The following is a 22,852-nucleotide window of genomic DNA, read 5'->3' as shown; positions in this document are numbered from 1 at the left end:
GGGTGGGCAAAAGGGGCAGAAAATCCCCAGTTTGAATCCAGTCCCAGTAATCCAGTAGTTCTTTAAAAAGTAGTCATAGGACCGTCTTTAAACATATTAAACTTGTTTGTGACCTTTCTTCAAGTGTACTGTATGATCTAATTTCAAAACTGTTGTATTATTTTGAGACCTAAATTTAATAGAGGGAGGTTATAATCTGTTTTCTAAAAATGAAAAAGCAGTCTGTTAATAAACCCATCATCTCATGGGAAGTTTTTCCCTTTGTACTTTACTTGCTTCAGTAACATCCAGCTCAACCTATTTGGACTTAAACATTTCTGAGATAAGGATCATCTTTCCTTGGATGTGTGTAGGTTCTCTGAGATCCCATTACAGCTTTGCAGATCAGTTTTACAGGGACTGTCAGTTCTTCTGTGCTCAAAAGATTCATTGAAATACTTTGTATTCAGCCTCCAAAACTGGGAGAGCTGCTGAACATTACACATACATTTTGATTCTGAAGATGTGATCTTCTGTCTCTTTAGCACGTAAGGATATCTCTGTAGTGCTGAATTGCCTCCACTCCACACATTGAAGGGCTAATGTTGCTCCTGAGCAAGCAAATCCATTCTAGTAAGACTGTGAGGGATAATCAAGAGCAGCAAGATCAAAAAAATGATAAAAGTGAAGATACAGATGAAGAAACACTTCCAGCATATTTATATATCAGAATGATGCATGGATAAGATTTAATACAGGATTTTAGAATGACTTGTAATCTCTTACTTAAATCCTATACCCTGCTAAAGTCAGTGATTACTCCTAAATTTCACATCTGTATTTGAGAAAGTATTGCTTTAGAAAAGTCAGTGTGATCATTAATTGGATAGGTAACATGGAATCTTAAGTTATAAAAACTGTGGTATCTCCCTGAAATGGCAATGATTACTAAAACTTAAAATATGAAGTTGTGAAACTATGGTATGCAGAGGGGGCACAATTTCTTTCCACAAAACCAGGTTTTTTATGTGTAGATCTTGTATCTACCCTGCAGAACATAGGGCAGCATTAAATATCTGAGTGAGTATGTTAAGGTGCAAGATCATAGAGGAGCTCGTGAAGGTAAATTTCTCAGAATATAGATTTTTTCTTTCAGTATGCTTCATGGTGCCAGTATTTCCAGCTCTGGGATCTAAACTTCTTTCTCTTGGTTATGGCAAGGGAAGAATTTAATTTCTTCTTAAATAGTTGATAACTTCATTATTAAATTAAAAATACAATTATAAACCATGCCCATGAGAAAGTAACTTATTAATGAGGTTATAGAGTGGCTAAAAAATGAGTTAACCAAAATAACCCTTTGGGCTGTAAGAAGGGTGGTACACATCTGCCCTGACTGCTGTTAATTACTGTAGATATTGCATGGAGGACAAATACACTGCCTTAAATTTTCTTATGCCTTGTTTTTGTTGTTCTTACTGCAAGTCAGATCACCTTTCAGCTGTCTGGTAATTCCCAGAACACAGAGAAAGAGCCACATGGCAGCCATAGAAGTTTATGAAAGTTCATCTTTAGGAATGTTCTCTTCTAAGCAGTTTCTTGTGATACTGCTTTTGAAAATGAAACTTGGTTATCTTAGTTTATTTAGATTAAAAAGTACTGTACTGTATCTTGGGTTGGTGATGAAATAGCTAAGGAAGTAGCCCTTGTTTGTAACATATTCATTAATACAAAAAATCTTCAGCTTTCATTTGTTCAGAAAAACTACTTCAGAATTCATGTGCTATATAAGCAATGTCATATTTCTAATTTCAATATCGAAAATCAGCTCAGGTTAAATAATACAATTACTTTTATGTGGGCTTAGTCTAGCAAATTTGTCTATGATAACAGTTTTTACCATACTCAAAGTAATTTGGAGACATTCTACATAGTTTTGGAGATATTTTGCACTTAGTATCTTCTCCTTTCCTTAGTATCAGATTACAAAATATTAATCTACACATGTAATGTTTTTAGATCATGCCGCCTTTACTCACCTTGAAACACATACAGTTACCCTGGGAGTGGCTTACAGTCTTTAATCAACCAATGCCTCTGTCCTAAGTTAATTTCCTGTAATATCCTAATGTGGTTAGTTTGCTTAATGCTATACTAATGAAAGGTGTAGATTTAGTTCTTGTTCCTAAGTATGTGTGTTTTGAAACTTTCAGCATGACTTGTTCCATGAAAAAGTTTGATTTCAATTTGTCTGTTTGTTTTAATAGGACCGAAAGCTTCTTGCCACAGCTCAGCAGATGCTCCAGGACAGCAAGACAAAAATAGAAGTTATAAGGATGCAGATTCTTCAGGCAGTCCAGACCAATGAGTTGGCTTTCGATAATGGTGATGGTGTAGAAAGGAAATATGAATCATTAATGTCAGAATGCCATATAGATATATACCCATATGCACACAGACTTATCATAAATTTCTGGTAGAAACGTTTGATACATCTTGCATGAACCAAAAATAATCAATGATCAGGCAAAATTTTATGTGTCTTGGGGTGCCAAAAACATCTGATGTGAAGGAAAATACCTTCATCATAATGAAGAGAAATATAATCTCTCTTTATCATCCTCTTTATAACTAATGCCATCCATTTTTGCTTTGTAGTCTACCTTCTCCCTTTGTGCATGCTTTCTTTTGTCTTAATAATTACTGATTTTTCTTTAAAGCATATGATTTTTATATTATGATGCTAAAAAAATCTGATGTCACTACAAAGCCTGCTTGTCATATTTAAATAGACTGACCTTATTATTTCTAGTGGTAGGACAGATGGAGGAGAGTTTTTCCTGGCTTTATTGGTATTTAGACTAGATTGAGTGCTCAACAACTACATTTAAAGCAACCAAAAAAGTATTATTAAAATGACCTGGCTTGAAATCCTCATGCTGTATTTCAGAAGTATTTTTAAATTTGCATTTCACTGAAAGTCTGCAAATAAAAAAAAATTACTTCTGAGCTCTAATAGCATGAGTGTACTAGAAACTTATGGGCATATGGGTATATCTCTAAGTCTTGAACTTTATTTGTGTGCATTTCTGAATATTGACATTATATGACAATGCTTGTAGTCAGGGCCTGTATATAGCCTAGATAATGAAAAATGTGTGTGTTTTGTTTTCTGGTGTGTGAGATGTTTGTTTGGTTTCTGTGTTTGTTTTTCCACACACTTGTTAACACCCCATTTTAGCACATGGATTACGTATATCATTTGTTTAAAAGAAAAAGAAATTCAAGGTAGAAAGGCCTCTCAAATGCCTTTTTGTGTTCCTGCTACTCTTAGTGCTTTAAACAGAAAGGAATATATTCAGGAAATGTTCTGTTTGTGATATCTAAGCACTGTAAGATGTGGACATTAGAATGGTTAACCCAGACCATTTGGCAAAGGCAGTGTATGGAATCTCTCACATTTATTTCTCTGTGGTGGCAGAAGCCAGATTCCATGGGATTTCAGGTGAAGCAGGGGGATTATCAGAAACTGATCAGAGGTCTACTTGGCTACAGAGCAATTTAAAAGATAAATGCTTACCGTGTAGTTCAGGAGTATTGAAATCCCAAAACTTCCTTGCCAGTTGAATATTTGGGATATTTCAGTTTTGTCCCTTAACTCCCCTGAAGACATACTCTTCTCACATCTTCTAGAAATTTTAGCTCTTCAGGAAGTAGGAGCTGTTTACTGAATTGAGGCCCCGATCAGTTATTTCTTCATTCAAATGCAGATGCTTAAAATATCACTTTTTACTTTTATTACATATTTCAAGCTCCTCTTTAGGCTGCCAAATACACATCTCCCCTGTTTTTTTTCCTTTTTCTTCTCCCCTTTGTTTATATGGAGGAGGGGTTGATGTTAAAGAAATTAAACCTGGTTGTTACCTTCAATGAAGGTTGTTTGTTTATATCTCTTTGCAGCAAAACCTGTGATAAGCCCTCTTGAACTCCGAATGGAAGAATTACGGCACCATTTTAGGATAGAGTATGCTGTAGCAGAAGGTGCAAAAAATGTGATGAAATTACTTGGATCTGGCAAAGTTACCGACAGGAAGGCACTTTCAGAAGTAATTTGTCATTACAATTTCTGATACTTTGTTTTAAAGATTCTTTAAGGAAAAAAATTGAACTATTTCAAATTTCTTTTAATTTTGAAAAGGCTCAAGCAAGATTTAATGAATCAAGCCAGAAGCTGGACCTCTTGAAGTATTCACTGGAACAGAGATTGAACGAACTTCCTAAAAACCATCCCAAAAGCAGTATTATTATAGAAGAGCTTTCACTAGTCTCTTCACCCACATTAAGTCCTCGTCAAAGTGTAATATCTACTCAAAACCAGTATAGTACACTGTCCAAACCAGCAGCTTTAACAGGTATGATTTAAAGAGCATTTTTGTTTTTCCTTTTTTGATCTTAATTAATGGTTTAAAACAAGCCTTTAATGCCAACTGTATTTTTTACTGGATATGTTTAATTGTTGTTCTTTTCCTAATCTAAGGCATTTAGAGTTTCCAAGTGTCTATACACTGCAAAAAAATGCAGATAAGTTTCTTTGATTTATTTGTTGACCTTTTTATAATGTTATTGAAAATGTGATGCTCTAGCCTTAAATAGCTTCCTATGAAATGATATTGCTAGCATTTACCAAATGCCTTTCATCTTGAGATTATCAAGTACTTATCATCAAGGTGGATAAGTATCATTATGCCCATTTTAGAGATAGGGAAACCAAGTTGCAGAAGGGTTCAGTGAGTTGCCCTGATCATATAACAAGTAGGTAGGTGTTAGAGATGGAGATAGGCAGTTCCTATTTTGCCAAACAGATGTGAAACCATGGGAGACTCTTGTTTGTTGGTGTCAACTGTTTTCCTTGCAAATAAGATTGGGTTGATTTTTTTTAAAGAGACTTAGCCTACTGTGAGGAACCAGTACATTTATATATAAATGTGACTTAGGAATGTCTCATAGTTTGGGTTCACCTGGAATTGTCCTTCATTGAAAGTAAGATTTCAACAGATAAATGATACTTTAACAAAGGTCTTGAACATTTGCCTCACAGCATTCTTCAAGAAAAACATGCTTTTGACTACTTGGGGATATGTTGCTGTTCTAAATTTGTTTAGTCAGTGGTCTAGAATTCCTATAACAGATAGATTTGATTTTATGTTTTGTTTCCTAACATATTTTGCATGTAACTATTAAGCCTATTATTAACAGAGTAAGTTTATTACAAATAAAATTCAAATGTTATCCAGGATATACATGTAGAACTGAAACAGAATTTAATTTTGAAGTACTGTAGGGTTATATTTTAAAACAAAAAGAGGAACTCGTCTGCTTGGCAGTAATAATAATAATAATAATAATAATAATAATAACAACAACAACAACAACAACAATAATATGGAGCAAGTCTGTTTCTCTTGCACTGTGGTTTATCAGGACCTCAGCCAATAGTCCTTGTAAAGTTGTGTGGTAAGAAGAACTTTTTTCATCAAATTACATCTCAAATGATCAGTGACCGTAGGCAGGAAGTATCATGCCTCAGGTTTAAAACAACTTGAATTTTTTTCTGTTTCCTGTAACACATAATCTAGGGTCAAATACCTTATAGTGACAATTTCTCTTTAAATGTGATTTACTGATGCATACAAAATTTTTTTAATAGAAATTGACAAAGCCACATGCTTGTGAAGTTCTTAATAGTTTCACTTTCATATTGCCTACACAAAGAGCTTTTGTATTGGGCGGGATTTAAATTAACAGTGTCTCTGTGTTTTGCCTCTAATGTTTGTGAGAAATAGAGCAGTGCTACTGTCATACATCTTAAAGTGCATCAACATGACTTTCTGATTTGCATCCATTCCTTATACAAGAGTATAGCTTTTCTGCTTATTAATATATTTTTTTTTTCTAAACAGAGTTTGGGAATGAAGTATTCTTTTACCTTTTAACCTGTTTCGGAAGCCAATAGCATCTCTTTGTCTTCATAGCCTAATGCTTATCTGTCACTTACGGCTGTTAGCTTCCTACAGGTTGGGATTTCTTCTTAGACTGGTTTCTTGCTGTCTGTTCTGTGGGCTATGATGTTGCCAGATCATTTTTAGGTTAAGTCTGAGTTAAGTTTCCGTTACAAAAGAGTACCTTTAAGTTTCATGGTTAAGTTTATTTGATATTAAAACAAGACTGCATTTCAGAGCTGCATTTCTAGCTGACATTGATTATGAACTGGCCAATTTCACCATTTCTAGTACTTAATTTTGTCAGTCAGTGGTGTCACAGTTTCATAGATGTTATCTTGTACAGGATGAAGCCAGCCTACCATTTTTGTAACCATCTGTGGTGGTGAGATGTTTTTGTGCTGCTGGAAGAAACTCTTCAATTAGAACAGCAGCCTCTATACCTCATTTGGTTAAAGATGTAGATTTGGAAGAATAGCTTGTTGCAGAGTAGCTTCTTGTCTCAGTTTTTATAAATCCAAATTCAGTCAAGTTGGAACAATTGAATGATTTTAAACTACGTACTAACACAAATTTGACTTTAGGGTACAGCAGGCAAATGTGATTTCTAGTATGTGATTTATTAGACAGATCTGTAGTCTCAACAGTTTGTTGATTTTATCTAATATTAACTAGTTATATAAAACTCATTAAAAATTGTTATTGCTCCTTCTGCAAGATTCTTTTTTGTCAGTCTTAAAAAATGACATTGTTTACAACTCGAACCCAAGTAAGTTAGGTTCCCAAGTGAAGAAAACTTATTTTGTATTATCTTGGTAAACTGTTGTTCCCTAGAAGATTGAGTCCCACATAGCTGAGTTTTAATGCTTTTATTTTCAGTATAGTATATATGTGTGTCCTAGATTTGTCTTTTGATTCATCTGATCTTTCTGTTATATCCTGTGGGAGTCAGAATGTGAGCTATTGCCATCAATTAGTCATTAGTCATTCACTTGGTTTACTTAAGAGCAGAAATCTTTCATAAATTATTATCTGTCTTCTTCTAGGTACCCTGGAAGTGAGGCTCATGGGCTGCCAAGATATTTTAGAAAACGTCCCTGGTCGATCAAAAGCCACATCAATTACTTTACCTGGTTGGAGTCCAAATGAAGCCAGATCATCTTTCATAAGCAGACCCAGTAAAAGTAAAAGTGGGAGTGGTAGAAACCTTCTGAAAACTGATGACTTGTCCAGTTCAGTATACTCTTACTTCTCTTATTTTTATCCATTATCTTTTATTTAAATTTTCATGGGTATGATGTGTTCTGTAATTTAAAATACTAAATTGATTCAAAGCTTTAAACTTTAAATGTTTCTTCACCTCTTAAGCTGTTAACAAAAGTAAAAGCACAACCACACTATTATGCCCATAAGAACCAATTAAATATGAGATTACTTTTCTAAGGGAAACTTACTGGAGATTTTTTTGTTTGTGGAAAAATCCTCTTAATGATTTAAGCTGAGTTTGTGTATTTTACTTACAGATGAAGTCTGTGCTGTACTGAAGCTGGATAACACCGTGGTTGGTCAAACTAGCTGGAAACCGATTTCCAATCAGTCATGGGATCAGAAATTTACACTGGAACTAGACAGGGTAAAAATGTGGTCTGATTTCATTGACAGCTGTCGTTAATTCTTGTATTAATTTCATTTTGCTTTTTTTTTTCCCCTCTTGCTGTCAGTTTGTTCAATTTTTTTAAGTGCAGTATTCCCATCTTTACTTAAATGAGCTCCCTGGGCTTAGGCTGTTGTGCTGGGCCAGCATTCTAGAAATCTTACCTTTTCTGACTTACAAACCAATGTAGTATTTTTGTCAAGATCTAACCCTTAGTGGGTTTTCAGACATGGGAGATGGGAGAGATGGTGCTTACTTTTTTATTTGGATCATCAGCTTTTATTATTTATCAGTAAAGTGTGATATCAGATCAGTTTGGATGTTTTGGTAAAACCATGTCATAGAATTTTTCCAGTGTGTTTATAGAAGTATTCTGTAAAGTTGGTCAGTTCTTCAGGGATAATAAATTCATTAATAGTTCTTTCTTGTAACTTCAAAATTACTTGGAAGGGACAAGTATTGAATTGATACTTTTGAAGTAGAATTTATTTTATATAGATTTAATCAAGTATTTTCTTTTAGATACCTGATAGTCCTAGTATTTTAAGGTCGAAAGTTTATTTTTTTTCTGTCAATGTAAATATAGGCTGAAAATTAAACTATATTTTAGGAGCTTAAATGTTATCTCCAGTATATGCTTACTCCAGTACATACTTCTCACATGAGAAAAAATAAAAGCCACTTCCCTGTTTTTGCTTTTTCCCTGCCGAGCCCCAGTCCAGATTCCCTCCATCTAGGTAGGAAGCAATTTTAGACTTGCAGGTAGAGAAATTCAGATTACAGTTAGGAGTAGTGCAGGAAAAAACAAAGCAGCTGTTGAGCCCTGAAGCCTCAATTATTCTCAGATTAAGACTAGAACCTCATGATGTAGTAGCTGCTCATGCCAGCCTTATATGTGTCATGGGCTTTATTTAAGACTCAGGTTTTGGTGCCAGAAAAGGACTTTGCTTCTGCTGTTCCTGGCCACATATCCTGAGACTGGCAGAGCATGGTGCCGGTAACACCGAGGTGTGGCTTCAATCCCCAGAGGGGTCATTCACTTAAGAGTGGGACTTGATCCACTCAGGTCCCTTCTAACTCAGAATATTCTGTTAATCCTTATGTGCATGAAATGCAATTTAATCTGGTGCTTCTTGACTCTTACTTCTTCTAAAACCTATCATGGCTACGGTAAACAGTATAAATTGATGTATCATGATGGAATTGAAGTAGTAACACACAATGGTGCTGCTACATTGCAGGATTCACATGTATTGCAGGATTCTTCACTTGTGGGACAGGTTTCTGTAACACACATGTAAGACAGTCTAAGAACTCATAAATCACATGAGCAAAATGCAGCATTAGTTCCTGGCAGTTTAAAGTTTTTGGCCCCTCTTTACAACCATGTTGCAAAAGGTGTATGCATTTCTAGAGATACTCTATGAGGTTTTGCATCATCATGTATGTAGGTACTAAAATGTCTGCAGGCATAAAATGAAATAGATACTTGTAAAAAATATGGAAACTACCAAAATTGAGGTTTCTAAGCACAAGTATACACTTTGTTATCAGAGCTTGAGCTAAAACATTTTGAACAAGCAGTGTTGTTAGACTGACCAAAAAAGTCTGGTGACTGTGGCTCTCTGCTTCTACTCTCAGGGGAAATTTTACACCTCTGCTTTTATTTGTGCACTGGAGATCTCATCTGAACTGAAGTGAAATGCTGTGATCATCCTAATGAGACCTTCAGTCTGATTGGTTAGCCCTGACAGCTTTTTAAAATAACTGTTCTGCATCTTAGTCCTTGAGTTCCTTGATCTTACAGTTGTACTGTGGTAAGTGTTGCAGAACAATTACTAATAAGTGATTTCCTGTGTCTGTGTTTCCTGTCATAGTCACGTGAATTAGAAATCTCAGTTTATTGGCGTGACTGGAGATCTTTGTGTGCAGTAAAGTTTCTGAGGTTGGAAGATTTCCTGGACAACCAGCGGCATGGCATGTGTCTCTATCTCGAACCCCAGGGCACTCTGTTTGCAGAGGTAAGAATGTTTCTTTGAAGCACTTGAACATACTTGCAAGTATTAACATGGCAGAATAGTTTAACAAGTTTTCCTTGAACTTTTAAGACTGCATTTTGTTCTGAAACTTGAATTATAACATACGTTATTTGAACTGCAGGTTACGTTTTTTAACCCAGTTATTGAAAGAAGACCAAAACTCCAGAGGCAGAAGAAAATTTTTTCAAAACAGCAAGGTGATTCTTTCATATAAACATGTAAAGCTTTAAAATTGTATAGATCTGTGCAATGTTTTATAGAGGTCTAATGTTTGCCTGCAAATAATGGTGTTGATTATGGAGGATTTGGCACTGCATTTGGAAATCTTTTGTATTAGAATTCCTTATTATGCATTAGCATTTAATTGTGAATAATTAGAAATTGCTAAGGAAAATTACAAATTCAGTTTGGTTTTCATAAACTATAAATTAATTAATATGAGCTTTTTTAATTATTGGTTTTGGTAATGAGTAAGGAAATTACTTGCACTCTGTTTTCTTTTTTCACAATATCTATAGGCAAAACATTTCTCAGAGCTCCTCAGATGAATATTAACATTGCCACTTGGGGAAGGCTGGTAAGAAGAGCTATTCCTACAGTGAATCACTCTGGCACCTTCAGCCCCCAAGCACCAGTGCCTGCCACGGGGTCAGTGGTGGATGCCCAGCTCGCTGAACTGACCCTGCCAGCCAGGTAGGTCACCCCTGCAGCTTTGCAGTACCCCTGAGTGCAGGAGGGAGCACTGAGAGGCTTCTGCCCTGATGTACAGAATGTGTGCAGAGCCTGGGTATCCTACAAGGCTAGATCCACACACAAGGTTTGGTTTAGGAGAAATCTACAGGTATTAAAATAGTCTTTGCTATGCACTGAGGAGTTATTTATTTTCTTGTCAGTGACTCTCCTGTAGCCAAATTGGACTTTGAACTTGAGCCTGAGCCTCCACCTGCTCCACCCCGTGCATCTTCCCTTGGGGAAATATGTGAATCTTCCTCTGAGATAAAGGCTTCTGAAGTGCCTTCTCAGGCAAGTAGCTTTTAAGAATCTTGGGTAATACAATTTAACAAGGTTGTAATATTGGCATCTTTATGATGTATTTCTTCCTTTATATATCAGCAGATGCTACCTTAACTTCCACGCACAGAATTGTGTAAATAGAATGCTCTGATTGCTCTTGGTGGCAAATTGTTTCTGTGGTTGGTGTGTTTCACACTCCATGTCATTGGTTCCACAACAGAAAAAACTCAAAAAAAAAAAACCCCTTCAAATCTATTAGAGTATTCAGGATAAAATGGTTCTATTAAGAAAAAGCAGAATGACTGGAGCAGTAGGTTTCATCAGTCTATTAAAACCTTACTTACCTTTATCATCTGGAAGTTTGCCATTTTAGCCTAGGTAATGGGTGTATTAAGAATTTCATGTGCTTATAGTAAAATTTCTGCATTCATTTTCTTTCATAATTAGTTTTAAATTTTCACATTTATTATTCATCACAGGATGAAGTAACAACTTTTGATTTTGAAAATGGCAGAAATAGTATTGTTCCAAAACTCCAGCCTGAAATAATCTGTGAGTCTGATGTTCCCCATTCAGACATGAAATACACCAACACCAGAGAGTCTGAAGATAGAAGGTAAAAAGCAGTGATTTTCCTCTTTTTATCTGAATAATATTTCTTAAACTAACCAACTAGAAGCTTTGTGCTTTTTTTTTTTTTAATTTACATAGATCACAACAAAGATTTCAGTTCAGTCTGAAGGATTTCAGATGCTGTGCTGTACTGGGCAGAGGACATTTTGGAAAGGTAAATTTCAAAAGGCTGTTTCAAATGTCAAGGCTTTATCAAAAACTAGATACAGCTCTTAAATTTATCTGCTCTGTTTTAGGTGCTGTTGGCAGAATACAAAAACACAAATGAGATGTTTGCTATTAAAGCCTTAAAGAAAGGAGATATTGTGGCTCGTGATGAAGTAGACAGGTCAGTTTGTACAATATAATGTGTATTCCATAAATGAGTTGTGTGATTTACCAGGGAGTTGTTGAATTGAGTGGAAGAGCAAAGTCTGTTGTCATCTCCCTGTCTAGCTGGCTGCTGTAGATGTGTATTCTTGTGGGCAAAGAGGGCACAGAAAATCCTGGTTTTAGTGCCCTTGTTATGCCTGAACTACAGCTCTCACTTAAATCCTATTTTTGATTTTCAGTTTCTCTTGCAATTATTAATCCTAATTACTTCTAACTACTTCCATCACACTAGGGGATAACTGTTTGCTTTACTGGCAGAATGCTTGTTGCTGTTTCTGAACCTGTAACATACTGTCATGCTCTGTCCATCATATTTTCCCTTTGAATACTCCATTGTTGGCTGTTTTTCAATCTCCTTGGCCCAAAACTCAGGTTCTGGGGTTTGGATTTTTTTTTTATTTGCTTGGACATGTAGGGGCCATTGCAAAACTGTTTGGTTTTAGTGCAAGATGTATTTACAGTTGCTTAAGAGCAACTGTATCCATTTGCAAGAAGGATAGCTGTATTAACAATAACCTACAACTTAAACAATTGGTTTGAGGAAAAATAACCAGGAGTTACTATAGATAGATATTTGTAATACTGCCACTGAGTTTCCACTTTACGTTTTGCAAACAATTAAAATGAAAATTTATATAAATGAATGTCACTATATCAATGTATAGTTAATGCAATCCAGGTATTTGGAAGGAAAATTGTCAGGCCATAATTTTCGTGGACTGCTAGGTTTCCTCTTTTCATTTGAAAAAGCTATATATAAATTCATGAAATCCTGATATTAAAATCTCTCTTGAGCCAAAAGGAAAAAAAAAAAGAAGTTCATATCTTATCCTGAGAAATAGAGCAAAAAAGCATTAAGTATAAAATACCAGTAATTTCTAAGAATTGAAAAACTGTGGTTCAGCACTGAGCTTTATATTGTTCCTGATTTTGTTTGCAGCTTGATGTGTGAAAAGCGAATATTTGAAACTGTGAATAGTGTAAGACATCCCTTCTTGGTGAACCTTTTTGCTTGTTTCCAAACCAAAGATCACGTGTGCTTTGTAATGGAATATGCTGCTGGTGGGGACCTGATGATGCACATTCACACTGATGTCTTCTCTGAACCCAGAGCAGTGTGAGTATCCCTCCCTTCCTGTGCCATTAAATGAAGGGCACTTTGCTCAGTGAATAAGAACTGAGGGTTTTATCACCATATGCCACCACATTATGCCACTTCAGTAAATGTTGCTGAAGTTGTTAGAAGACATGCAGGTTTAATGTGCCTGAATCTACACTGAATTCAAAATCTATATACAAGTATTTAATTTTTATTATACTTTTTTAAGATTACATTAAAAAGCTGAATGAAGAGTTAAAAAGTAGAAGAGGCTAAAAAGGGAAAGAATAAGCTGATTTAGGAAACCTTCAATGTTATAGCAGTGAACACTACAGAAAATTTATCTTCCAGCCCAAGCAAACATGTTACAGTTTGAAAGATGCAAGTTAAAGTGTTTTTCCATCTGGCTTTAAAACTCTGGCCTTGTATAAAACTAATCTGTACCCAAAAAAACCCTGGTAATCTTGAAAGTTTGGCTCATAAAAAAACTCAAGAATAGTTGAAAAGCAAGACAAAATACCATTGAAATCTTAACTTTTTCAACAGATTTTATGCTGCATGTGTGGTTCTTGGACTTCAGTATTTACATGAGCACAAAATAGTGTACAGGTAAGTAGTCATTTCCAGCAGATGGATTTCAGCTGTTCTGAATAGTACTGAAGAAACATCCAGTGATGCAATTTTGTTCTCAAATGTTCATTTAGAGATTTGAAGTTGGATAACTTATTGCTGGACACAGAAGGCTTTGTGAAAATTGCTGACTTTGGTCTTTGCAAAGAAGGTAATGGCTCTTAAATTTTCTTTCTAGGAACATTCCATAATCTGTCCTAGACTTGCCTGTTCCTTGAGAGTTTTGGACTGCAGGATGTGTATAGGGTCTATTTACTATCTGTCATTTGAAGGAAAAAAAAATTACATCTCTGATTGTACAAATGTGGAGGTAGAAGGAAGTTCCTTACTAGGGAAATATCAGGAGCATGTGAGCATTGCCCTGTTCTTTTTGCTTATTTTTTGTCAGTTGTGAGCATCACTTATTCTGACTCTTACTTCGTCACATCTCCGCTTGTTAACAAAGCACACTGTGCATTTTACAAGTGAGTAGAAAAAGGATTAGGTGATTTCCTCATTCTAAACAACTTAGCACTGCACAACAAAATCAAGTGCCATTATAATCCATCCTGAGCTCTTGCTTTTTTACAAATTCATTATCCAATTTTTCAGCTCAGAAACAGTTGCAACTCTGAGTATATGGAAATGATGTGCCAAGTATATTACAGCTAAAATTAAGAGATTGTCCCAAAAAGGAAACCTAGGAAGTTACTTTCAAGCATCTCACTACCGGCAAATAGAGGCAGCTATTACAGTGTTTTTGTCAAAGCTCATTGTGTGGGTGAAGATCCTTTTTCAGTTTATATAGCCTGTCTTCCATGTATTTTCTGTTAAGGCAGCCTAAGAGGGAATTGGGTAAATTCAGTAGGTCTTCAAACATGACTGTCAGGGCAAGTGCTGGGACTGTAGCTACAAATAAGTTCTTTAATGACAAAACAAAATGAGAAGGAAAGCTCTTTCCGTTACTGACTGCTACAATAAATGGTTTTCTCAAGTTTTCTGCAGCAGCTCCTGTTGTCATGTCACATCAGGCGTGGTGGTGCTGATGTCCTGAACTGTGCCCCTCTGGCAAATCCACAGGGCTTATTTTGCTCCACGTTCTTTCAGTACACTCCATGTTTTATTTTACTGTATGTAATTTGTGCTACAGAAGCACCCAGAGGGGCACATTTGGATAAATTGGTGTGTACTGCATTTTCTTTTGCTAACTGGTAGAAATGGAGCATAAGATTGTATCTTTCCAAACAAAGGTGACTGGGTAACAGAGTGTAACTGGAACCTTAATCTGGCTCATTGCATATAGCAAAGGATAGCAGAATTTCAAGAGAAGCATATGTGAAACAAAGGCATGGGGAGGAAGAAGGGGGGAATGTTTTACCTCACTGGCCTGAGCCTTCAGGACAGGCCCTGGATCTGCAACATCAGTTGAAGTTGTTTTGGAGAGAGGTTCTGCTTAGAGGAATAGGTTGCGGAATGGCAGAAAATACTGCTTGCTTTTAATTATCTGTAACTTTCAGGAATGGGATTTGGAGACAGAACAAGCACATTCTGTGGCACACCAGAATTTCTGGCTCCAGAGGTGCTGACAGAAACCTCCTATACAAGAGCTGTAGACTGGTGGGGTCTTGGTGTTCTTATCTATGAGATGCTGGTGGGTGAGGTAAGTTCTAATGAGGTACAGTAGAGTCATAAAAAGCAATGTTTAAAGGTTACAAACCTCAAGATACCAGCCTGTTAACTCATATGCCCTACCTGCCACAGTGTTAGTATTCCTTACAAGGCATGCATAGGTATGCCCAGCTTTACAGTGAGCATTTTAATGTGTGTCATCAAAAAAAAAGAAGTGTGAAATACTGAGCTGCTTCTCACCTGATATTGGCTGGCTGCTGTAACACTGGAGAAGTTCACAAGTCATATCTGGGGCTTGAATTATCAGCAATTGTAGAAGTCAACAAATTGTAACAGATCTTTGCTTTACTCTATTTCTAATTACATCATTATGTCTTAAATCAAATTCTAATAATGGCATATTAATATCAGTGTCTCTAAGTAAGAGCACAGTACATCTGTACTTACAGTCTGGGGGAGCTAGGCTTCCAGGGCACATCTGTTACCAAGTCTGAATATGCACAGCAATACCAGTCTTCTGCTTTCAAATGCTTTTGGGGGAAAAAATAAAATTCTGTAGCTTGAACAGAAGTGAACTTTAACACATAAACTGGATAGCAATGAAAGATTATGCCAAGCACACTAAAATAGAAAGCCTCAGTTCCATGTAAATGAGCTGGAATAAATAAATCACTGTTGAGAAGTTTATTTGCCATTGCATATACTGCTCTACCTTCTGGTCCATTTTGTAACAGTGTCTCCCAGGTGGCACAGTGATAGCGCACATGCTAAAAACCCACAATTTTGTTCTTTTCCAAAAAAAATGGTCATTTTACTGACTTTCACTTCCTTTCAGGTAAAAAAAGACAAAAACCTTGTACACTGTCATCTACATCAGTGACAGGCCACTTCAAAATAGTTTGAAAACCCGTGAGCTGCAACATGCTAAAGATTTTACAAAAACAAATTGGCCCTGCTATTTGTGAATGGCATATGCCAAAGAGCTGAGAGATAATTTCCATGTACACCTTGAGTTCAAAGAAGATCCCAGTTTTAGGTGTTTCTACATCTAAAAGCACATTTTTGAAACACAGTCCTTCACCAGGAATTATGGGATAATACCAACTTGCCTTTTCTCTCTTCCTTATGAAAAGCCATGTATCTGTTTCTGGGAAGGAAGATTTCATTTCATGGTGTCTAATTCCAAATATTCAGCTGAGTTTATGTTGTTTTCAGTTGTGATTTTAAGCCTGTTTATAGTGGTTTTTTAATTACTTTCATTGTAGTCTCCCTTCCCTGGAGATGATGAAGAAGAGGTGTTCGACAGCATTGTAAATGATGAAGTAAGATATCCACGATTTCTGTCTACAGAAGCCATCTCAATAATGAGACGGGTAAGAACATTTTAATAATTACTACAGTATCTCTCTTTTGTCCTGTTTTCAACAATTATTTCTGTGAGGAGCTAAACAGTTTAGGAACCTGCACTTCGTTTTTATTTTGACAATTAAATTTTGGACTTTGCCTGTCACCTTAAATGAAAATTGTCTATGCCATTCCACTTTATTAGGAGCAAGTTTTTATTTTTAAAGTGTAAAACACTTAAGGCTCTATTTTCTCTCTAAACTAAGTTTTCTAGTTTCATCTAACTCGAGTAGTTCAGCTCTCTTTTTCTAGCCAAACACTGCTGCATTGATATATTTGGTAGATTAGCATTGTCACATGAATATTTTAATTCAAAGACTTCTAAATCTTTTTGGTTTCATTCCAGCTGGGGCAGGGAACACTGTACACATGGCATCTGCAGTCCCATTCTTGGCAAAGAACAGCTGATTTTGGTGATGGTTGTTGTTAGTGCTATTCCTTACTGAGATGTGTCTGCTTATCAAAGGAAGGCAGTTGAACCTAAGTTAGCACCTTATCACAGCTGATAGAAAGGCAGTACTGTAGGTGATTCCCAAGCCTTTGGAATCATCTTCTCCACATAAATGCCTGATGCTGAATATCAGTTTAGCACCCAATTCAGCAATATGCTGTAGCACAGTAACTACTGTGACATAACTGTCTAAGTAATAGCATAAATATTCAGTAGCCTAAAATGATTTCTTAGTCCTAGAGATAAAGTGTTTTCCTAGAGAAAGAAAGCAGAGTACAGTTTTCAGGGCAGTACCTAGGAAAAGTGTTTTTGCTGTGAAAATTCATGCCAATATCCACAGAGGATAGGATGCTACACTGCACCCACAATACATGTACTAGGAACTTTGTACTGGCAGTTTAGTAGTTGGAGCTCTGTGCATGCTCTTTCCATCACAGAATTTAATTTATAAAATCGTAGGCATTATTTTTTGATGGCTGCATTATAAATATCAACCCACCTGCTACTGGCCCTGCCTGAAACAGGGTGCTGCTCACAGCAGTACAATTCACAAGGGGGAGCATCAAACTTCTAGAGTTAACTAGGAAACCCTTTCCTTTGGCTGAATGTATGAAGCAGCTTGAACCCTCTCCTGGTAAATGAATTGCTGTGAAGGAGCTGAGCACTGAGACAGCAGGGTAATCTCTTCTTTGAGCTGAGCAAGAACCACTGGCTTATGTAAATCTGTACCCTCACCAGCAAAGAGGAACTTTGCACTCTATGCTGAGCACTTGCCCAGTACCAAACATGGCAGCACAGCTCTGCAGGGAGACAGATGAGTCTGCTCTGGCACTGGTCCTGACTTAGCTGCTACTGGAACTGTGCTGGCAGGCTGAAAGAGCACTGCTAAAAGCTTTGTCTGTCCATTTCTTCAACGGGCAATGACTGCCATAGGTCAGGCAGTATGAATTTCACTGTCCACCTCATCTTGGTGTTGGCTCTTAGACAGTTACATCCTCCTTCCTTTCGCTCCCCCTGAATTTCTCCACTGAAACTCTGCATGTTTTGTCAGCTGCTACGAAGAAATCCAGAGCGGCGTCTTGGAGCTGGAGAGAAGGATGCTGAGGATGTGAAAAAGCATCACTTTTTCAGGGTGAGTACAAACTAGTATTATTTCTAAGGACACAAAGGAGCAGAGATAGAGAAACTAAACATCAGTTCATTTATTTTACAGCAAATAGATTGGCATGCTTTACTGGCCAAGAAAGTCAAGCCTCCTTTCGTACCCACCATTAGAGGACGAGAAGATGTTAGTAATTTTGATGATGAATTTACCTCTGAAGCACCTATCCTCACTCCACCTCGGGAACCAAGGATACTTTCAGAAGAAGAGCAGGAAATGTTCAGAGATTTTGATTACATTGCTGATTGGTGTTAACTTCCACACACTGTGAAGCCCCAGCTGACTGGCTCACAAGAATGCCTCTCTCTGAAGAATACCGACCCTTCAATTGCTTTCTGTGCCACCTGTAGCTTCTGGGTTTTTTTAAATCACATGAAGATCCTTTTAAGTACTGTTTTAACACTCTTGTGAAGAGTGGCCTCTTTGTATATTGTTTTTTATCTGAGCACTGGAAAGCAGGTCTATGGCGTTCCTAAGCTGAGTTGGTGGACCCAGGCTGTGTTGAACTTCCTGCACACAGGCACACATGGATCTGTACAGTTTCTCTCACTCTTCCACAGCAGATAATACTGCTTTTTAAAGTATCTGCCTCAAGTGGGAAAAGCAGACTTTGAGCTAGGTAATCTCCACTCAGCCACACTGAAGTAAGTTGGGATACTGGTGACACTCACATAGAACCTGGTTCTAGTCGGAAAAGGCAAATGATTTCAGCTAAATATTGTGCAGTCTTCAAAACTACACATTTTTATGTACACCTTCATCTTGTGTTCTTAAAATAATGGTATTGAGAACAGATATGCCTTGTTTTGTAAATTTTCTATGGTATTTATTAGGAAAAACGTTAAACACCTTGCCTTTGAGATAACAACTGTGTAAGTGCTTCCATTACAAAGAAAAACCCAGAAAAATCCGGAGAGTTTACCAAAGTCACTTGCCAAACAGTTTTGCCTTCAAACTCCTTGAGCACGGCTGAAGGCCCTGGTTGGGATGAGGAATGTAAGGAGGAGGCTGCTCAGGGTAAGCCCAGAGCAGAGCAGCTGCAAGGCCCAGGCCCAACCCCTCCCGTACTCGCCTCGAGCCTTTCCTGCGCCCCAGGGGGCAGAGAAGTTCCCAGTGTGTATCCAACCCCCTCCATCCTCCTCTGTCTGCTGTACAGTATCATATCACTTAGGAAACGTAAGGATTTTCAATGTATACATGCTGTGAACATGTATATTTGGAAGTTGTAATGTATTCTTACCTCCAGGCAAGTAATTTAACTGTACCACTTCACCGATGTTGCATAGTGGCCAAGTGAACAAAAAAACGTATCCATGTAGGCCACTGACCTCCAGCCCCTGGATTGGCAGTTACTGAGGGTAAAAAGCAATATGTTGTAATAGAATGTATAAATATTTTTGATAAAAACAGTGTATATTTTATAAACCCCTTAACACTAAAAGCTGTACCTCAAAAGTTGAAACGTAATTTAGACCAGACACTGTGTGTATTTGTAAACCAAGATCTATTTTTGGCATCTGCTGTTCTGTGGGTAAACACTGACTCTTTGAAAATAAATTTCCCACGTGGTCCTTACCTCTAGCACTATTCAGCACTGTAACCTCACAGGTTCATCCTGGCCAGGAGTTTGCTGTTCATGGGCTAAGGTAGTGAGCATCGCACTCAAATGAATTAAAACTGGTAATTTTATTAATTCAAAGAAGAAACACAAACCACTGGAGTATGCAATGCTAAGGTGGTGGTTTTAAAACAAGATGCTGGACAGACCTGCAGGGTTAGGCAGGGGAGAGGCTTAAGGGAGAAAAAAATAAAATAATGGTTACTAGGTCTAAATCAGGCCAGTCCCCTACAGGATGGGGCAGGCACCTTCCCCACTGCTACAAATCACGTTGGGAAGAGTGACTCAACTCCTCAGCATTCCTTGTTTCCAGGTTCTATATTGATTAGAAACAAATTATGTTCCTGTATCTAGCTGAAACCAATCCTTTTGGGGTACAGTCAGCTCGCCCTTCTTGGTTCCCAAATATATATATACACAAGCATCTCAAAGGGTGCTTAATACTTACAAAAGTATCCTCAAACATACCTTTTTGTAACTACATCTTGTACAGAAATCTTTTTTTAATCTAAGCAAATCACTAAAAAAAAGAAATTAGAAAAAATTAGAGGGCAGGGTATGTTCACCCAGTTAAGCTGAAAAAAGCACTAATTTTATCTCTGTAGTTTTTTAAATATTTTTAGGCAGATTAAGATTTAAACCCTAGATTGTAAATATATTTTGCTATACTTTATCTGTATGTGGCTGCTCAAGCACTTTGTAAGGAAATTAGGATATTTTAGAATGGTACACTATGCATTAAATGAAATGTGCCTTTAACAAATGTCATTCTAAGTGTTTTGCAGTCATTAATATCACAAATTAAAGTTCTAAATAGAGTAATTTGTAAATTGTGTCGCAAACATGATTTTGCTGTTTCTTCAAGTAGCTGGTCATGTTTTCTCTACAGGTAACTTCAGAAAAGATCTTACCATCAGAAGGGGATCCAATCTCTTGGTAGGAGCTCAGTAGGCTTCCATTCTTTTTTTTACTTTTGATTAAAAAGAACATTGCGAACTGCCTCTGAGCAGTGTGTGGCTTGAGCAGTCACTGTTGGTGGAGCCCAGCCTGCCTGACTCTGCCTGTCCCTGAGGGCAGGGACAGCTCAGCCGCCCCTGGGCCTGCTGCCCTACAGCCTCTTTCCTACCACCCTTCCTTACCGAGCTGTGGAACACAACACAGCCTGCCTACCCCACACTGAGCTCCTTCCTTACAGTCTGGAGGATGAAGCTTTCTTCTGAGTGCATTTACAACAGAACTCTTCACTCTTACGAGCCACGTGGAATTTTGCGCAGCCATTTTGCCCAGAGACGGACACTTCATTTCATACCTGGCTAAACAAAGGTTCTAGAAAGGGCTGGCTCCCGAGTTTCAAGGCTCTAGTCCGAGCTGCCGTTGAAGGCTTGAAGAGGTTCTGCCCGTGCCCCTCACGGCGCTGCGTTCCCGGGCTGGCTGCTGAGCCCCCTCAGGCCCAGAGCGCCCCGAGCCCGCCCCCAGCCTGAGGGCGGCCGCTGCTGCCCCGGCCCTGCCCCTGCTCCGGCTGGCACAGGCCGGGCACGAGCACCACAGCGCTCAGAGCTGCCTAGGGGGAATGCAGAGCTAAGCCATACCTTTTCCTGCTATGCTCCACATTAACTAGTACAGCACAGCCTTCAGAATATTCCTGCCCCTTCAAGCACATTCCTAGCTCTGCCTCTGTGCTGCACAGTACTGGCATCTCCACACCCCAGGAGATCCAGGAACGGCTTGTGGGACTGCAGGGTCAGGGCAGGATTGCAGGTCCCTGCCTCCATCTGCTGCACTTCAGAGCTTTGCATAGATGTATTTAAATTCCTGTCCAGGCAGTCTTCGGTGTTTGCAACAATTTCAACTGCAAACAAACCCGGCACATGTCAAGTGCTCGTGCCTAATGCCTGAAAGGATTTAAGTATAAGCAGTATGGGCAGTGTACATTTCAGTCACTATCAGCCTTCATGGAGAAGATTTAACCCACACATCCGTGCTGGAAAGCAGCATTCACAGTAAAACAATTTCCACCTTTGCGTTCCCAAGCTGCAACAATGCATTAAAGGTTGGGCCCAGCCCATTCAAAGCATCCCACCTTCACCCACAGAGGATGCAGGTGGATTAGCTCAGACCAAAACCAGGAATGCCCAGAGAGATAACAGAAAATGTTGCAACAAAATCAAAGGCAACAGATCAGACAAATGCATGCCCTCCCAACTACTGAGTGTACCCCTTCTAACATGTGCACCAGAATCTTTCATGGCTGCAACCAACAGCTCCTGTATACAACCTTTGTTTACCAAAAAAAAAAAAAAGTTCAGTTTTCACATTTCCAGTATCTACTGGCAAAAAAGAATTAAAGCTCAACTAGCAAAAAACCAGTGAGGGCTATGGCAATTAGTGCTATTAGCACTGGACACAGCCTTCCCTCTAGATGGCTTAGGACCAGATGTGCAGCAAGCTGACTCCTCAGCTGTTCGTTTGTGTGGTTAAACTGAATTTGCACCTGTGATACAAAATCTCAGGAACCACAAGACTCCTATTAAGCACATTTGTTGCTTTGTACACAAAGGGACACTATCAGGAAGCAGTCAGTGTTCAAAGCCCTTAGTCTGGGCAGGGCTGAACAATTTCAGGCCTTCACTCAGCACCTGACTTGTCAGTTCAAACAGCAAGTGTTCACTTAGAACATAATCACAGGCCAGCCAAACTGCAGGGTGGGCTGGCAGGCCAGAAATTTAACACAAACTTATACTAGAAATATACTTTTCTTTGTACAGTTCTAAGCATCACAAAGTTACCAGGAATTCAACTAAAGTGACTCCTCATGCTTCTCAGTAGCTGCTTTGTCATTATGTCAAATCCACAGCAGAAAAGCAGAGACATCAGGGAGACTGTGCCAAGGACAGGATTAATCCTTTTGCAACCAGTTTGGAACTATTCTGCAGCAGTTGTGCAAAACTTGGAAAGGCATTTCAGCAGCTGTTTTCTGGGTGCAAGCACCTACACTACAGCTCCCTTCAACTACTAGCCCACTCTAGAGATCAGAAATTGTCCAGAAAATGAATGTTTAAGCAGCCTTGTGACCAAACCCACAAGTATGAAGCTCACTCCACCATTCCATGGACTGCATTCCAGTTCTCAGCATGTACAACAGTACGTGCATGTCACATTGCAGTCATACCCACAAGATCGTGTTTTTGGA

The 22,852-nt window shown here is 38.1% G+C and overlaps 1 protein-coding gene across 1 annotated transcript in view; it reads left to right on the top strand.

The window, feature by feature from the left end:
• The window catches only part of PKN2 (protein kinase N2), a 54,829-nt gene extending 34,345 nt beyond the window's left edge, over positions 1-20,484 (top strand). The window contains exons 4-22 of the mRNA XM_056497642.1: positions 2,247-2,364; positions 3,940-4,085; positions 4,178-4,391; positions 7,025-7,210; positions 7,502-7,611; positions 9,510-9,653; positions 9,793-9,868; positions 10,190-10,364; positions 10,565-10,694; positions 11,165-11,301; positions 11,397-11,472; positions 11,555-11,646; positions 12,631-12,807; positions 13,336-13,398; positions 13,494-13,570; positions 14,916-15,058; positions 16,293-16,400; positions 17,934-18,014; positions 18,096-20,484. Of these exons, the coding sequence (XP_056353617.1) occupies positions 2,247-2,364; positions 3,940-4,085; positions 4,178-4,391; positions 7,025-7,210; positions 7,502-7,611; positions 9,510-9,653; positions 9,793-9,868; positions 10,190-10,364; positions 10,565-10,694; positions 11,165-11,301; positions 11,397-11,472; positions 11,555-11,646; positions 12,631-12,807; positions 13,336-13,398; positions 13,494-13,570; positions 14,916-15,058; positions 16,293-16,400; positions 17,934-18,014; positions 18,096-18,299 (2,457 nt within the window). The 3' untranslated portion in view covers positions 18,300-20,484. The remainder of the gene's footprint in view (positions 1-2,246; positions 2,365-3,939; positions 4,086-4,177; positions 4,392-7,024; positions 7,211-7,501; positions 7,612-9,509; positions 9,654-9,792; positions 9,869-10,189; positions 10,365-10,564; positions 10,695-11,164; positions 11,302-11,396; positions 11,473-11,554; positions 11,647-12,630; positions 12,808-13,335; positions 13,399-13,493; positions 13,571-14,915; positions 15,059-16,292; positions 16,401-17,933; positions 18,015-18,095) is intronic.
• The last annotated feature ends 2,368 nt before the right edge of the window (positions 20,485-22,852 follow it).

The sequence above is a fragment of the Oenanthe melanoleuca genome, chromosome 8 (assembly GCF_029582105.1).
Source record: "Oenanthe melanoleuca isolate GR-GAL-2019-014 chromosome 8, OMel1.0, whole genome shotgun sequence".
Taxonomy (NCBI): domain Eukaryota; kingdom Metazoa; phylum Chordata; class Aves; order Passeriformes; family Muscicapidae; genus Oenanthe; species Oenanthe melanoleuca.
This window is presented reverse-complemented; position numbering and strand designations above follow the sequence as displayed.